Source organism: Chinchilla lanigera, unplaced genomic scaffold, assembly GCF_000276665.1.
Source record: "Chinchilla lanigera isolate Chin_1 unplaced genomic scaffold, ChiLan1.0 scaffold00010, whole genome shotgun sequence".
Lineage (NCBI taxonomy): Eukaryota > Metazoa > Chordata > Mammalia > Rodentia > Chinchillidae > Chinchilla > Chinchilla lanigera.
The window spans coordinates 15,621,425-15,639,938 of NW_004955411.1; the positions used below are offsets into that span (position 1 = coordinate 15,621,425).

Below are 18,514 nucleotides of genomic sequence, written 5' to 3' on the forward strand. Positions count from 1 at the left end.
CCTTTCAGCTGGGAACCATGGCGGTGTGGGCCAGCACAGACTCGAGCCCAGGTGTCTAGCCACTCCTGGAACACTGGCTCTTGCTGCGCAGGGCGCGTGGGGCTGAGGGTTTCTAAAGTTATTTTTGAGTCAACAGCAAAAGCCATGGAGAAACCAAATGGCAACAGGTGATAAAAGAGTGGATGGGGGTACAGTTCAATGGTAAAGCATGTGCTTATTTAGCATGGGCAAGACCCAGGCCCAGTTCCTAACACATTCCACCCCCGCTTCCAACCAACCCACCTCCAAAAAAGAATGCCCTGTCTCCAAATCTAATTTTGGTCTTTCACTGGATGAACAAGCAGAACACATAAGTGATTAAGGAAAATCAATGTGGATGAAGAACGAAGAAAAGATTGGAGGAAGACAAGAGTGGATGTTCCAAGACCAGTTAGAATGCCACTGCAGACAAGAAGCAATGAGGACAACTCAGAATTGTGGTACAGCCAATGGAGTAAAACAGGGGCAAATTAAGAGACATTTAGAGGATAAAAGACAGACTTGAGGTGGCAAAAAGAGAAGGTGCCAGAGAAATCAACTGAAGTTCTGATTTAAATAACTGAAATAGAAAACAACGAATTCACACACTCTGTATGTTTGCTTGTTTGACTATTTTCAGAGTAAAGCTAGAGTTCAATGTTTCTGAGACATTCCAAAAGCAGTACCAGGGCAGGCAACCAGATAACCAAATCTAGAGTCTACAGAAGTCTGAATCAGAGGCTGATAAGAGTGAATTAAAGTCTTGCATGTGAGACAGCAGGTGATCAGAAAGCTTCAAGAAATTCTAAACTTCAATGGCTAACAAAGGACAATGAGGGCCGGGGATCTAGCCCATCAGCACAAGTGCCTGCCTGGCAAGTGTAGAGTCCTGGGTTCGATTCCCAGCACCTAAAAAACCAACACAAAACAGAAAAGGACAAAGAGCTTGAACAAGACAAGGAAGAAATAGCAAAACACTAGAAGAAAATTAGGAGCATGTGGTGCTACAGAAGTCATAGAACAGTATTTTTAAAAGTGTGGGCAGTATATACACTCGTCCTTTTATGCCTAGTGCTCCATTTTTGAAATAGCATGTAACAATGCAACATAGTAAATTTTTTTCTCTTCACATTCTTGTTCCTGAATTTTTCCATATAACGCATACGAATTTCACACAATAACTGGAAAAACTGCAACCCTTGGCATAAATGGGTTAATAACAGGCTCAAGTGAAAAAAGCAGCAGAAAATTTATACTGATTTTGCAATGATGAAAAACCACTAACAGTTTCTCAAAAAAGTAGCTGATTAAACTTCACTTACTTAGCAAGCAAAGCCCTTTTTAAGACATGGCCTTACTAAGAAGCACAATATTTAAAGCAATAAATCAGGGCTGCTGTGACGTAAGCTGAATCCTTACCTACTGACCCACACCTCAGTGCAGTATCCTGAGCCAACTGACAGAAGCCCAGAATCTTGAAGATTACAGATCTGAAGTAGATAATCCTGGAGGAACCTTATTCAGCTCATTTTCTTTAATTCTGTAAATATGACTGATTTTATTATATTTGAATCGAAGCTTTCATGATTAATGACTGCTTTACTCAAAGTTAGATACTGATACATTTCTTAATAAATACAAAGAAACACCCTACAAGTGTTTCTTAATTAAACCATTGATTAACTTTATTTCTCCTTTTTCTTATAAAGTAGTAAGTAAATCTATTTGTCACTCTGGATGGTACATGGTTGTGCCTCTAAAAATAAAACATAGTATCAAAAGCTTAAAATGCTTTTCTTCTGAAATGACTTTTGGGCAATTTGCTTTGAATAAAATTATCACTTTAATATAGTGTCCTTATCGCTATCTTCAACATTTAGTCAAGATTCAAAATATATTCTCCTCACAAATTCTAATTTTTATCTGACTTCAGTATAACTGGGGGGGGGGGGCAAGTGGGACTTTACTGCGGATTGAACCTATGGCCTCTGCACTGAACTGGATCCCTGTTTCCTTTTTAAGGCAGGGTCTCACTAGGTTTCCCAGGCTAGCTTCAAAATTGTGATCCTTGTGCTTCAGTCTCCCAAGCTTCGTAGAGTACACATGTATGCCACCATGCCCGCTTCACTCATTGTAATTTTAAGAGAATTAACCTCTGGCTAAGATAATTAACTACTGCCAAACACATTTCTGTCAAAGGATTTTTTCATGGGCAGATGTACCAACAGTCGTCTTTCTCCTTCATAATTTTTTGGTAGCAGGAGACAGATTACAGGTTCAAATCAAGCTCTGCCTGCCCATCCCCAAGACTTCTGCACTTTATGTAGTCTTACCACTTCACACTGCTGGGCTGGTCAATCAAAACAGTTCCTTTCTTGACTAGCTTGAACTGTTAGTTAAATCAGGCAAACAGATGCAACACTACACTGTGAGAAGGTCACTGTAGGTCACTTTCTCTAATGCTGAAGAATGACAGGAGATATGTTTATGGAAACATCGAAAGCTAGAAGTTTCAGTCCAGAAGATCAAGCAAACAAGTTCTGAGTCTGACTGAGGGTCCTAAACTTCATATTGAGAACTTGCCTTTAAAGCCTAACAAAGAAAGATGATTTACAAATCTTACAAGACAAAATAAGAGATTACACTGGATGTGAAGGACTATAGCTATCAGGGGGAAATGTTATATTAAACTATGAAAATTATGACACTCTGAAAAATGGCCCCCACAGATATTCAAGAACCTAGGAATCTTTTTTGGTAAAGGAGAACTTGAGGTATGATTAAATCATGACTCTTTTCAGATGGAGAGAGGCTCCTGGATTACCCAGGTGAGTCCTAAATGCAATAACAAGTGTTTTTATCTGAGAAAAGTAAAGGGAGATTTACAAACAAGACAGCAATGTGACCACTGAAGCAAGATGCACTGTTACACCACTGGATTTGAAGATGAAGGGACCACCACCACGAAATGCAAAGAACGCAGTAACAGAAGCTGTGAAAGAGAAGAAAATGTACTCTCCCCTCGTGCCTTCAGAAGGAAAGGCCCTGCCAATGTGTTGACATCAACCCAGTAAAATTAATTTTAAACTTCTGACTTCCAGAACTTTAAGTGAACGAGTATGTATTGTTTTAAGCCACCAAGTTTATGGTGCTGTTAAAGTAGCCACAGGAAACTAATATAACAACTAATCAAGTATCTTAAGTATTTTCTAAATTTTAATTTTTTGCGTACCGTCTTCACAACTTATGCCATATCTAAATAACCACCAATACTATTTACTATTTTTACTTAAATTCATTCATTCTAAAAATCTAAAATGTGTACTTTTAAATGGAAACTTCAAGCCAAATAATATGCCATTTATACATACTCATAAATAGAAAGTGATATTATTGCTTACCCTAACTAGTCAGTGTTTCTAAAATTAGATATAATGGAAATTAATAACATTAACTGCAGTAGATTTACTGCCTACTGGAAAGCCTAAAAGTGGGCCCAACACTGCCCTGCTGAAAAATGAAAGATTAGCCTATCTTAGATATTAAAAACCAGAAACAGACTTTCTCCTTGCAATACGAAAGACTGAATAAAATCCAGAAAAAGACTAAATTTCTCATTGCATGAGACAATGTCATTTAATTCCTTGTCCCTGAACCATCTAAAATCATATCTTTTCTCACTATTGGAAGTCACACCTGTGAGTAATCAACTCTCTTCTTACTTTGTTGTACAGAAGACTTAGAACAGCTGAAAAGGAAAATTAAGGTGTTTTCTTTGAATGTGCATAGACAACCAAAAAAGGCCATCTCACCTGGTAACAGCAAGTACCTTGATGATAATGTATAAGCACAATGATTTCAATCTCGAAGAACAAGGTGAAAAGTATCTTAAGTATTGCTTTTTTTAAGGCCACAAAGAGCAAATGTAAGAGTCAAGAATTAGAAAGGAAGAGGGGTTAAAGGGAGGGTAGGGATGTGGGGGAAAAAAAGAATTCAAGATGTATCATGTACAGGTACAAATTCCCTATACTGACTGTGATTGTAATGTATACCTAAAAAATACCAATAATCTTAATTAATTTTTAAGAAATTAGAAAAATATTAAATTCTGCTCTCTTTAGCAGAATATCATAAATAAAGTCTGATATTGTCATCCAAGTTCATATGTTTTAATGGAAACTTGTACTTGGCTTTTTTAAGGGGTAGAAAAGTCATAAATTTCTATATAAGAAACAAGTAGACTCTGAACCTGGGGATTCAGTAAGTCTAAAGCATAGAAGTGGAATATACAAGGAAGACTTTTGTAGTGGTGGTCTAAAACAAAATCACAGTGAGCAAAAATTAGGAAAACAAGCCTGTACAGGAGGATCGAAAGTCAAAATTGCAAAAACAAAATAGTTTTAAAATAACATGCTAGAGAATTGAGTATAATGAAATTTTGCAGATAAGGGGAAAAATTGCCTCCTGCTTACCCTGAATGGATTCATGTTAAACTGAAGTCTATTAGAGACAGCACAGTTAATATATAGTTATACTCAGAATATCTTTAGGAGATTTGATAAAGATATGGAAGGCATGTCAAAGAACCACTGAATTAAAGCAGAAGGAGTATACATAAGACCGAGTACCACCATCTTTCTTGTAGGAAAATGCTCTTTTGCTAATTAACTACTTACCAGTCCAATTATTTAAATACAGGATGACCAAAAACTGCCATTTTTTTTTCATAAATTTTTGTAAGACAATATAACAGGAAATATAAAAATGACAATTTTATAAATTGTCAGCCTATGGTATATCTTAAAACATTCAATACACAATGCTGTACAATCTGGACAGTAGTAGCTAGTCTTTTTGCATTACTGTCTCTCTTTGAACAACACCCTTTACATTGTCATGTTGGCTTTTCATTTTTTCTGTGGGTAATAAAATGTCTACCCACTAAACGAAATGGTGAAGATGTCAATGTGGACATCCTGGTTGGCATTCTGCCATCCTGTATTTTTCAATTATTTAGTCTGTTGGACCTAATCGAAACTATAAGTGACTTCTTGAACCCCCTTGTTTTAATAAATAATAAATGAATTCCATACTGTTTGGTCCAGAAGGCACACAAATATTTTTCCTCACTTTTTGATTACAGGACAGCTTGCTAGATGTTCATCAACTCTGTCAATGCCATCCACTGAATTATTATAATCACTGACCACTATTAGAATGTTTTTAGTTTTGTTTCTTCTTTCAAGTTCTATCATTTCTGTATTATGGACAGCTAACAACAGTTAATAGTTTTTCCTAATAGCAGTTTTTTCTTTTTCCATTTTACAACATAGGCTTTTCCTCTCTGATATGCTAACATTTCTCCTTTCTAAAGTTTTTTCTTTTGCAGATCCTCTGGCCCTTCCTTTCTACTCAGCCTCGGTGTCCCACATGTGTCCATTTTGGATTGCAAAAGAGTATCACTGAGTTCTGGAGAAATTTAAAAGCTGGATCTAATATACTTACAATAAGTTTTTATAGATTGCAGCACAAAATTACGTTATTTTTTACAAATAAACATGGAATAAAGAAAATAACCAGAACTGATTATTAGATTTCACTAGAAACAAACACCAAAGGCAAATACAATGTTCTAAATAAAAAGTACACAAAAAATACTTGATATAAACAGCCTTTGGAGTACATCTCCTGCAAACAGGAACTGACTGGTTGCAATGACGTCTGTCAGCAATGCCTGGCATACTCAGTAAGCTGTGCAGTCACCAAGTCAACAAGCGCGCTGCCCAAGCGACGCTCGGGGTAGAAGATCCCAGCAGAGGGTACGCAACACACACAGTGAAAGGTTTTAGTGTTGAAACTTAAAATCTTGAGTTTAAGTTGGTACGGTAAGCTCTTAAAAAATAAACCAAGGTATAGCTCAGTGGTGGAGTGCTTGTCAGGCACTTGAAGCCTTGAGATCAATCCCCAGCAAAGCCCACCACACACATACATATATTTAGCACCATAAATTCACCATGTTAGGTACCTAAACTTTAACTGCAAAACTCTTATTACCAGGCCAGAAATGTAACTAAGTCATAAAGTAGCTACTTAGCATGCAAATGTCCCTAGGTTAAGTCTCCAACACCACACAAAAAAGACAGGAGTTAGAAAATGAGCATGAGAAATTACAATCACAAATGAAACATATCAAGAAACAGTGAATCATTAAAAGTGCATTGAAAAAAATTTTTAAATGAGCTGAGACTACTAGCATAGTATCTTGCTCCATCATCAATTAAACTTACCAAAATAGGTAATTTTTTTTGCAAGAATTTTTCTAGATATGTCATCCATAAACAAACTGATCTAAAAATCATTTATAGATAAATTAACACTTTTGGAAGAAACTGTAAAGGTCCACTGATAAATAAAATGTGATCCTTTTACAGTCATTCTATATACTGTGTAATCTTAATAATTTAGGAAGTATATAAAAATTCCAAAGGAGTCATGGCAGGAGAAAAAAATTAACAGGAATATAGCCATATTATACTTATCAAACTTTCTAAGTCTATTTTACCTATTTTAATCATTTAAATTTCCATTTATCAGATATATTATCTTTATCTCTAAAACAGTCAAATAAGAGAGTATATTCTCCCTTTTATTAAAAATTCATTACCTCAGGCATTTTCACCAGCTAATGTCAAAAAGAAGAATTCTTAAGTACTGATTCATATTCATTCACATACACTGATCTCCATATGATCCCACTGAGAAGTACCTAAGGAGAATGAGCAAAGGGCAAAGGGTGATGCTAATGTTTCAGAAAGAATAGGTATACGGATTCCAGACTGTAAGGAAACAAGGTGGGAATTTAAAGAATAAAGTTTCTGGAAAGAAAGATATATTAGATTCCAACATACGCATGTGCAGCAAGACAGCTATAAAATTAAATGCTGCTGACCCAGTAAAATGTAAAACAAGGCAAATCTGAAAAATTACATGCACACCAAGATGTATTTTCACTCCACTAATAAACATTTTCTAAACCTACCTGACCAGCCAAAACCATTACCTTAGACATTGTACACAAAAGATAATTAAGAAAGGAAAGGATTAATAACCTTAGAGAAGCCCATAGTTTTTGAGACCAAAATATAACAGCTTTTGAGGCCGTAGGCAAAAGAAGTGGCAAAAGAAGTAGCTACCTCTTTTTGTAGTATAAGCAAAAGCAAGGCATTCTGAAGGAGATCTTTACTGCTGTTAAGAATAGCCATTTAAGGACTTTCATTCTAAAGCTACCTGACAAGTAATAATGGTTCAAGAAGAAATAAAAGCGCATTACTTTTGGCTTCACAGAAGCAAAGCAGTAGAATGCCACTTAGTAGGCCTCACTCTAGCCACGGACCTCAGTGCTAGGCAAGCCAGTAGTAATTGCACTAGGACATGGAGAGGGATAATTCACAAAAGGAAGGGTTTCCTTGATCCCAGGCACTGTGGGAATCCTGCGCCAGAGAGAAACATGGAGGACTCTGGTTGGGCAAGATGTCCTGATCTCTACTCACACAGCTCCGTGGCATGGGGCACTGAGACGACTGCAAGCCAGGGAGACTTGGGGAACCGAGGCATAGACAGAAGTGGTGAGCAGTGGGGGACACTGAGAGACGGTCAGCAGTCTCCTGGGTTAGGCTTTTGTACCTCTCAGCATCTGGCAAAGCAGCTGGGAGGGTCAGAGGGTAAGCTGAGAGAAAACCAGAGGACGACAACAGCGAGGGTGCAAGCATCAGCAGTACAGACAACTGCCAGGCCAGTGCTAACTGGAGCTGTTCTTTCCCAGCCCTCACATGCTGCTGAATTCATAGACCAGAGGAAGAGCAGAGAAAATGCAGCACAAGCAGGAGTCAAGTGTGCCTATGACATGAAAGAAAGAAGCAGCAGAGCTCACTGTAAGGCCACGCCAGATGCGCGGCCAGGGAGCCCAAGGCCAGGACCTCCTGGAGAGAGTGGCTCTGATGCTACGCCATGGTCCCTGAGAGCACTCGAGGTGCTTCAACGTAGTGGGCTAAAGAACCGCGTTGACAAAATGCTCAGGGACATTCATCCGAACCAAGACAGCAGAACAACTGTTCTTTTGTGGTTGTTACTGTTTCAATGTATATACTTTTCCATTTTTCTCTTTTGTACTTTTTTTGCTTGTCTATTACTACTGTTTCATGTAATAATAAAGTTTAGTCTTCTACCTTTACATGAGCGTACACCTATGTGTATTGGTTTTTGTTCGGCTCTATAACACTCTTATGTTGTTTAGTCATTGATTCCGATACCAAAAGCAGCTTCTTAGGAATATCTAAGGCAGAAGACCTGGAGCTCGATGCACAGTCCTATTGGAAGGCTGAAGGGTCGGCACTAGAAGGCTGGGACAGAGGTCTAAGGCGATGACAAAGACTGGATGGAGCTCCTTGGAGAAACTCAGACTTCCTCCTTCTTTCCCCTTTTTATTCCATTCAGGCTATAAACCTATTAGTTGGTGCCACTCACAGGCTTGAGTCTCTTGCTCTCAATAAATCTATTCAGCTATACCCAGAACTGTGCTAGTCCAATGAGTTGGACGTTTCTTACCCAAATTGACACGTTAACTATCACACTCCTTTGTTTTCCTTTGTATCATTTTATCTCCTCTCTAAATATGCGATTAGTGCTGATCTGAGTATCACTGGCGTTTAATTTTCTGTGGTCTACTATATTTTACTTCTCTCTCTGTCATTCCTGGGATAGCAAGATACTGTATTAGAGATCTTCATACACAACTTCTTAATTACCTGACAATATATAGTTACCTTCTCAAATGCTGAGTAGTTATTATCTCCTTTCAACACAGTGGCAGGGCCTGAACCCAGCAGCCAGAGCAGACTGAGTAGAAACTTTCCAGACTACACTGCCGGGCGTGGTGGTGCACACCTGTAATCCCAGACCTTGGGAGGCTGAAGCAGAAGGATCACCATGACTTCAAGGCTAAACTGGGCTACACAGTGAATTTAAGGCCAGCTGGAACTACATAGCTAGACTATCTCAACAAAATCCCAGCGCACACTGTGAACATCTAGCCATTTAGTAAAAAGACCACCACATGACAATGGAAGAGAAATCCTTCCCAACAGAGAAACAAACCTCAAAACAGAAACACAATAAAGTGAGAGAACAAGGCAACAGATCCTTAAAAAAAGAACTCAAAAGGTGATGCCACATAGATACTAAACTAGAAGAAATACTGAAGAACTTTAAAAACTGATAATTAAAATGACATTAAGACACAAATAAGTTACTGAATGAATCATTAACTAAACTGAGCAATGACTTCAAAAAAGACACAAATTAGCAACTGAATGAATTAAGGAAAACAACGTAGGACCATCTGAGTAAGGAGACAGGTGCTCTACAAAAGATCCTCTCAGGAAATCTGAAAATGAAGACCTCATTGAGTCAAATAAAATACCAACTGAAAGTCAACAGTAACCAAAATGAGTCAGAAAAAGGGGTATCAGGACTTTAAAGTGGAGGTCCTAGAACACCTAGTCAGTAATAAAGAAAACTTAACAATAAACAATCAAAAGATTATCTAAGAGCTCCTAGATGACTCTAAAAGAAAAAATTAAGAATCACCAGGCCGCGGATACAGCTCAGTGGCACAAGCACCTGCCTGGCAAGTGCAAGGTCCTGAGTTCAATTCCTGGTACCAAAAAAAAAGAATCATCACACTCAACAACGGTGTAGAAATAGATGCTAGAAGTATTAAAAACTTATTCAATGAAATTTTAGCAGAAAAATTCCCAAAAGTGAAGAATTTTAAGACAAAGCATTTAAAAATCCCAAAGGGACACAATCAGTTAAGAACCTCCACATAACACAGCATAGTCAAACTGGCAAAAATTCAAGAAAAAGAATGGTAAAACCTGTTAAAAGTGCCAAATTTGGTGTGGTAGCACAAATGTGTAATCTCAGCACTCTGGAGGCTGAGACAGGAGGATCACTGTGAGTAGCTATTGTTGTATCTGACAAGGTGACTTCCAACCAATATTGATCAGAAGACACAAAGATGACCACTACATACTGATAAAGAGAATTCGACAAGAAGAGATAAAAATTGTAAATATATATGCAATAAATGTCAGCCTGCCCACTTTCATAAAACAAATACTACTTGACATAAAATAATACAATACACTAATAATGAGGCATTTCAATACTTCATTCTCACAAACACATAGGTCAAGCAGACAAAAAAAAAAAAAAATCTACAGAGAAACAACAAGCAACTGCCTGGTAAGCACAAGGTCCTGAGTTTGATTCCTGGTTCAAAAAAAAAAAAGCCATCAGCATTAAAGTGGAGAATTTACACTATAGATCAAAGGAATCTAGAAGATATTTACAGTGTGTTTCATCCAATGCAGCAGAATACACACATTCTTTTCAGTTCCCTAGGGATTTCTTCAAAATAGACCATGTTTTAGATCATAATGCATGTCCCAATAAATATGAAAGAAATAATCTCATGCATCTTATCAGATAACAGTGAAATGAAACTTGAAATCAACAGCAAAAGAAATCACAAAAACTATACAAACACGTAAAGACTGAATAATGTACTCTTGACCATGAATGGGTCTCTTAAGAAATCAAGAGAGAAATAAAAAATTGCTGTAATTAAACACCAATGGAAACATACCAAAATGTATGAAACACAAAATAGTTGTAAGAGGCAAATTTATAGCTGTACAAGTGCCTACAATAGAAAAACGCAGCAATCCCAAAATGCAGCAATCCCAAATATCTCAAGAGCCTAGAAAAATAAGAACAAACAGAGGGGCTGGGGATTTAGCTCAGCGGCAAAAGTGCCTGCCTGGCAAGCGCAAGGTCGTGAGTTCAGTTCCCGGTACGGGAGAAAAACAAAAAAAAAAAAAAAAAAAAGAACAAACAGAATGCATGAATACCAGAAGGAAAAAAATAATAAACATCAGAGCAGAAATTTTTGAAATTGAGACTAAAAAAATACAAATGATTAGTCAAAAAGGTGGTTCTTTTGAAAACATAAAATAATAAGCCCCTAGCCAAACTTATCAAAAGAAAGAGCAGGCCAAATTAATAAAATTAGATACAAAAAAATCAAATTATAACATATACTGCTGAAATCCAAATTATCAGAAAGTATTTCAAAAGTTTATAGTCCAATGAATTAGAAAATCAAGAAGAAATAAATTCCTAAATAAAAATGGTCTGCCTAAATTAAACAAGATATAAAACATTTGAACAGATCAATAACAGGTAATCAGATTGATGCAATCACTAAACCTCTACAAACTGAGAAAAAACACAGGATGTGTAAGCTAAGTACAGTAAGCCTTACCACCCCCTTTAACTTTTGAGTGTTGGGTATTTTGTCTCAGCCACAAGAAAAGTAACTAAGACACCTTCCTTTCAAGGGAAATCACTTTGAGGAAAATTTTGAAATATAGCCTTCCCCCGGAGACTGAAAACAAGGTATAAATATCTTCCTCTACACTCAATTACAGTAATATTTAGTCAGACTAGAGGTCTTGGCCAATGTATAAAACTAGAATTAAGATTATTTATCACGACCACTATGGATAAATCAGTGTGGGGATTCCGCAAAAAAACTAGGATTGGAGGGGCTGGGGATTTAGCTCAGCGGCAAAGCGCCTGCCTGGCAAGCGCAAGGTCGTGAGTTCGGTACCCGGTACCGGAAAAAAAAAACTAGGATTGGAGGTTCCATTTGACCCAGCTATTCCCCTCTCAGTATCTTCCCAGAAAATTAAAAACATTGTACCACAGCAAGATACGCACACCCATGTTTATAGCAGCACAGTTTGTAAAAACTAGATCTTGGAAACAACCCAAATGCCCATTAACTGAAGAATGGATAAGGAAAGATGTGGTCTTTTTATACAATCGAGTACTACTCAACCATAAAGAAGGATAAACTGGAGACTTTTATTGGTAAATGGATGCAACTCCAGACCATACTCATAAGTGAAATAAACCTGATGCACATGTTTAAACATATTTTTCCCTAGTGTGAGAAACCGAAAGAGTAAAAATGTAAAATAGATATTGTAAAATGGGAAAAAACTTCAAAACAAAAGAGAAACTAGAATGGAAGAATGGAGAAAAGAAGAAAAAGGAAACATATAGTTAAGGCAGTTATACCTCTCATTTCTCTTAGTTCACTGAAAAGTAAGGTATGCCCTTTTATATATATATATATATATATATGAGAAATCCTTACATATATATCCTCTTATATATATATATCCTTATATATATCCATATATATTATATATAATATATATATATAATCCTTATATATATATATCCTATATATATATATATATAGGGAGGAGCGGGGGGAGGGGGGGCTGCTGGGAATCAAACTCACAATCTCACGTTTCCAGACAGGCACTGTGCTGCTGAGCTAAATCCCTGGTGGTATATGCTAATACTGTTTGGACAATTAAATGCCTGTATCTTGTACTCTGATTAACTAATTTAAAGGTAACAATATGCAATACATTAACCATTGTTGCCCTTCTATTATCTTGTTTTGAAGTTTTATTTTTTCATTCTCTTTAAAAGAAAAAAGAAAAAAACATTACTGAGCATGACTGTTGAATCAATAAAGTAAGAGTGTTGGCAGAACACTAGAACTACCAAATAAAGAGAAAATACGACACCACTGACTTTAAAAACAGAAAAAGAAGTCTAGAAATTAGCCGAATGGCAATAAAAAAAAAGGTAGAGAAAGAGAAAAATAGCTGAAAAGAACCATAATTTATTCATTATAAGATGTTGATTTTTCTCCAAATTGATCTAAATTCAAAGCTATTCCTACAAGAATTTTAGGGTCACAGGACAAACTGATTCTGAAACTTTTACATCAAACCAAACATTTACAAATATTTTCAAAACTCCTGACAAACAGGGAGACGTCCTTTGCCAGGCATCAATTACAAAGTTCTATAATTTAAAAAAACAAATGCAGTTACTAGAATACAAACAGCAAGGCATCAAGATAGCTGAGTGCTGCCCAGCAGAGAAAGCCTCTGAGAGTTACCATCCAGACACTGGAATATGGCGACATGGGGAAGACAAGCGGGAGGAAAGTGCGTCCCCTGGACCCAGGAAAGATCTGAAGGGCAAACTGAAGCCTATGGAGAGAGTGAAAAGAGAAACTTCAATGAAGAAAGAGACAGCCAGCGGAGCCTTCTCCCTGAGACGGGACTCTGCACAAGAGCCGTGGTTCAGACCTGCGGACACACGGTGACACTGGCAACCCCAGAGGCCTCCACAGGGAGGCGCAGCAGAGGAGGGAGGCACAGCAGAGGAGGGGCAAAGGACGTGAAGGAGTGCATTGGCTGGTGGTGAGTGCTCGGGCTCAGTCCTCCCGGGCCAGAGCGATTGGCCATCTTGGAGAGGGGCTGGCTGGGCTCAGGACTCACAGCAGCTGCCAGCTCCATCTAGCAGCGCCCAGCTGGGCTCAGGCCCAGGGAAGATGCACTGAGGACAGCTCCAGGCTGAATGGGTCTGGTCTCAGGCAGAAGGTGTGGTCCCGCTGAGATAATCCACTACCCTGCCAAAAACCTGCTCCTGGCTTGCCGGGATAGATCAGCACAGGTCAGGACTCTGATCTCCACACATTGTCTACCAGTGACAACAGGGACAAACCTGGAAGTGGACTGGTTTTTTCTCTCTCTCGTTTGTTTTTTGTTGTTGTGGCTTTGCTTCTGATTTTTTTGTTTGTTTGTTTCTTTCTCCATTGTTTGATTTTGTTTTTATATGAGTGTGAACGTGGTTTTCTTGTGGCTGTGGTTGTTTTGTTCTGTTCTTTTGGTCTCTTCTCCCTCATTCCCTCCAGTCTTCTGCACAGTTTCCAAAATTAGTGTGATCCCTCTTTGTTCTCCAGCCATACTTCTAATCTCTTCCTCTTCTCTTACCTATTTTTTCCCTAACCTCTTCTAAATTTTCTAACCAATATACTTGGGGTGAGTTCCTTCTCTAACAACTTTCTCTGTGCTACTAATTCTCTTTGATGTGCCATGCTTTGGAAAACTTTGTTTTATGCAATACTGGTTAACAAATGGGGACGAGGAACAGGTATTTAACTGGCTTCTAATAAGCAGAGGCCAAGTCTGCTGCTAAACACCCTACCATGCACAAAACGCACAGAATTATCAGGCCTAGCACATAAACGGTGCCACAGAGTAAGACACAACTTACTCTAAATAAACAACCCAACCATTAAATTGATGCAAGTTCTTCAGTGCATTTCAAAAATCTGACATGGGATATTTCAAAGTTCTATTTTTCTTCAAGGATTGACAAGTCTGAATTTCCCTCATCTTCAGGAAAATGAAGTTTCAAAGATATTAATACTTAAGTATGTAGGACTGAGCCACAAAAGGAAATAAGCGTGTATTTAATATTATCAGACGATTTCTAGTAAATAAATGTAAATTAGCATTTGTTTTATAAGAATTATAAGAAAGGTAATTATATAAAAGACTAACGTCCTTAAAAAATAATGGCCAAGAATGTTTTTCTTAACCTGAGTGAAAAGCAAACAGGTAGTCATTTTACTATTATATACAGTGTGATATAAATAAAACCTTTCATAGGGAATAGTTTATCTTAAAGGAAAGCAATGATCACAACAGTAAGCAATCCTAAGTAAACATGTTTGAAGAATGTGTACTTTCTGTATATATCTGTAAGTATTGAAGGTAGGAAGCTAAACTTACTCCGATAGGCTGAAAAATAAGTCCATCCATTTCATGGCTGACTTCTTTGGCAAAATTCCCTTCAAGTAACTGTAAAAAAATTACACATGTATTATTTAGCAATATAAAAACTACTTTAAAATTATTTTAATTTCTTGATAAGCTTTAGTAAAAATACATAAATTGTAAGAACTAAAATTTAAAAATAGGGAAGCGCTAATCCAAAGATATCTTGGTTAACATACTCTTAAGATTTTTCAAACATACAGGAATATTTCTATTACAAGATAGACAAGATATCTTGAACAGTCCTAACTACAACAACCAAAATAATGGATAAAGAGGATGGATGTAGAAATGTATTATGTATCTCAAAACAGATTTTGAATATACCCACTATAAAAAAATGGTAAATTTAAAGGTGATGGATATACTAGCTACCTTGAGTTGATCATCACCCAACACACACAGGAATCAAAAATATCACATTGTGCCTCATAAATATGTACTATTACATGGCAACCAAAAAAATAAAGTAAAATGATCATGGATGAACTATTGAAAACATTTTTAAATGCACAGCTAAACCAGTACAAAATAAAGGAAGATGCAGAGACTCCTCCCCAACTGGAAGTATAAATTATGAGAAGTAATAAAGAGGATAAAAAACAAGAATACACAAAGAACATAGCCAATACACTTGCTTGGGAACATGAATTTGAAGCCACACATGGAAATTAGACTATAAAACACAGACTATGTTTTCCAAAACTCATCAAAAAAATTTTTTAGTCTGTCTTTTTTGTCTTTTCTGTTTTTTCAAGCAGAAAATTTCTTTACAAAGGATATGCAGTATAAAATAAAACTCAGTTTTTCAATATATCTACTAAAGAGAATTACAAATGCAAAACTAATTAATTCTCAGCAGTTTTAAATCCTTCCCTTTCGCAGATTTTTATTATTTTGAAGAACTTCACACACATACCACTGATAGAAGCCCCAACAATAACTTCTACACTGCAAGGAAAAGGCACAATGGACTTTCACAGAGTCAGTTACTGTCATGTTACCTAGAATCTTGTCAACTAACAGGAAATTCAGGATACCTCTGGGATTCAAATAGGTCTTCAAAATTTGGCTACGCTATGTGCTATACTGTAGATTCCTTTCATCACAGTCGCATGCACTTGAAAGTACTACGCTTACAAAAAGGTGCTTTCCAAGAGCAACAACCAAAACTTGGAAGTATCTCTTCAATGCAATAAAATCTGTGATGCCCTTCCAAAACTGATTCCAGCTACTCTGACATTTCTTTCTCCAAGATTTGTCATTCCTCTGAAAACTGAGTGCACTTCAAACTGGAGTCTGAACATGTACATTTCCTTTAAAATGTAATAGTCCTTTGTCACACTCAGAGAGAAATTAGACCAGTGACAGCCAGAAGCAGGAGGATAGAGGAAGGAGATAAAGGAGCTAAGCGTTTAAAGACTTTCTGTTTCAAAAAAAATTTTCTAGAAATAGATGGTGGTGATGGTTGTAAAAAACATGAATGTACTTAACACCACTAAACTTTATACTTAAAAATAGTTAAAATGGTAAAATGTATGTTTTGTATACATGAGATGTGATAAAAAATGCAGTTAGTGTTTAAATTTTTATTATGGTAAAAATCACACTGCCACTGATCTCTTCAAAATAGTCTCCCTTTGTTTCAAACACATTTCTTGAGTTGCGATGTTGGCCGCCTCAATGTCTTAAAATGATTCAAAACATTCACCTTTCATCTCTCTGACTCTGGAAAAGAGCCAGAAGTCGCCCACTGCCAGATCCAGGGACTGAGGAAGATGAGGACACCTCAAAATGTTTTTGTAAGTTTGTCTCTCTTCTGAATGGCCCTCAGTAGCTGCATTTACTGAATTTTTTATCACATCTTATAAAGACACTCATGAATGAAGACTTTCAAAACTGCTTCAAAAAGGGGCAAAAGGATGAGGTGTGTTCAAAATGGGAGGAAGTATTTTGAGGGGGATTAATAGCAATGCATCTTTTACTTTTTTAAAAAAATTTAAGCATTCACCATATAGTCTGATCACCTGCCGTTTGTAAACACACACACACACACACACACACACACACACACACAGTTGGCAAGCCTCTAGATAACAGGATCTTACTGCTACAGAAATGAAAATAACTTCATTTTTTGTTTTACTCTAATATTTCTTTTACTTTTTGATTTTCTTTCCTTTTTTAGTCTATATAGTTATCTTTTATTTGCCTTTTTTATTAGTACATGTTTGCAGTGCACAATGTTGACATTTCATGTATGGAGATGGCATGCATACATAACACATCTTGACTCTTTTTCCCTTCCCTGTCTTCTCCTCCACCTCTTGATCCCCTTCCCACTTGAGAAAGATTTGTCCCCCTCCTTCCTATTATCTATCTTTTATTTTATGAATGAGGTAATTTAAAGGACTGTGATGAAACTTCTTAGGTCACACAGAAGTTCCTCTGCAGCAGTACTCCAGACTCCGGCAATTTTTCTTTCTCTTCTCTCTTTTCTTTCTCAGTAATGGGACTGAACCCAAAGCCTTCACACTGAGTTGCACCCCCAGTACTCCCACTTTTTTTGAGGGTCTCTGTAAGTCACTGTTTCCCAGGCTGTGCCATAACTTGGGGTCTTCCTCCTGACTTGGCCTCCCAAAAAGTGCCAAAATGTCCAGCTGTTTTTTTTTTTTTTTTTTTGGTCTTCACATACCAGAACTTACAATATTACCTATTATGTACTAAAGTTCTAGTATGCGTTTGGTAATTAACATTATTATTCAAACCATATGACTTCTCATGATTTGTGTATTCCTGGGTTTTGCACTATGATTCAATTTGTCAGAAAAGGAAACTGAGAACACCAACACAACAAACATCTAGTTTCAAATCACAAAGTTTAAAAAAGTAAAATCACTCAGATTTCAATAAGACTTCAACTAATAAGATAAGCAAATAACCACACTTCTCTGGCTCTCTAAAGCAAATGCCCTAATGATTTTGAAACTTCCTAAATATGGTCCTTCAATAGCCCCTTAAAATTTACAGGATTTTAAATGGCTGTGGCATGTACTATGAAGCAAATACAAAAGGAGGTAGAATTTTTATAGAAAGAACAAAGCCTACTAAAACAAAATTATGTTAACATTATCAATTTATTTAAATGTTTAAATTCAGATACGTAAAGTAATAGGTTAAATTAGAAACATTACTGTTTATTCTTAATTCTTAAAAAGAAAATTTGCCCAAACTTGCTTATGAATACCTTTTACACAAAAGTGTCTTCATCCCTACAACATTTTAAGACATTTTACACATTTCTGTTATTTTCTGAGTTACACTGTACTTCAAATTATGTATGAAACTGTCACTGCAAATGCCATCCAAGCAGTAAGAACCAACTGAAAAATGTTGCAACAGCACTCCTACCCCAAGTTCCACAGATTTATATTCGTAATTTTAGAGGTGTTTTGCTCCTGGAAGTTAACTATAGAAGGCTGGTTTAAAGGGAAGTTCCACTTTAACTTACATTACTAAAAATGGCAAAAGAGTATCACTTCTGTCATGAAAATAAAAAATTAAGGGGCTGGGGATTTAGCTCAGCAGCAAAAGCGCCTGCCTGGCAAGCGCAAGGTCGTGAGTTCGGTTCCCGGTACCGGAGAAAAACCAAAAAA

The 18,514-nt window shown here is 36.9% G+C and overlaps 1 protein-coding gene across 2 annotated transcripts in view; it reads right to left on the reverse strand.

Moving 5' to 3' along the window:
- Rngtt (RNA guanylyltransferase and 5'-phosphatase) overlaps positions 1–18,514 on the reverse strand; it is a 280,349-nt gene that overhangs the window by 134,893 nt on the left and 126,942 nt on the right. The window contains exon 12 of one of the 2 annotated variants that reach the window (XM_005377740.2): positions 14,814–14,882. The exons of the other annotated variant lie outside the window; for it this stretch is intronic. Coding sequence (XP_005377797.1) covers positions 14,814–14,882 — 69 coding nt within the window. The remainder of the gene's footprint in view (positions 1–14,813; positions 14,883–18,514) is intronic. 2 annotated transcript variants of the gene reach the window in all.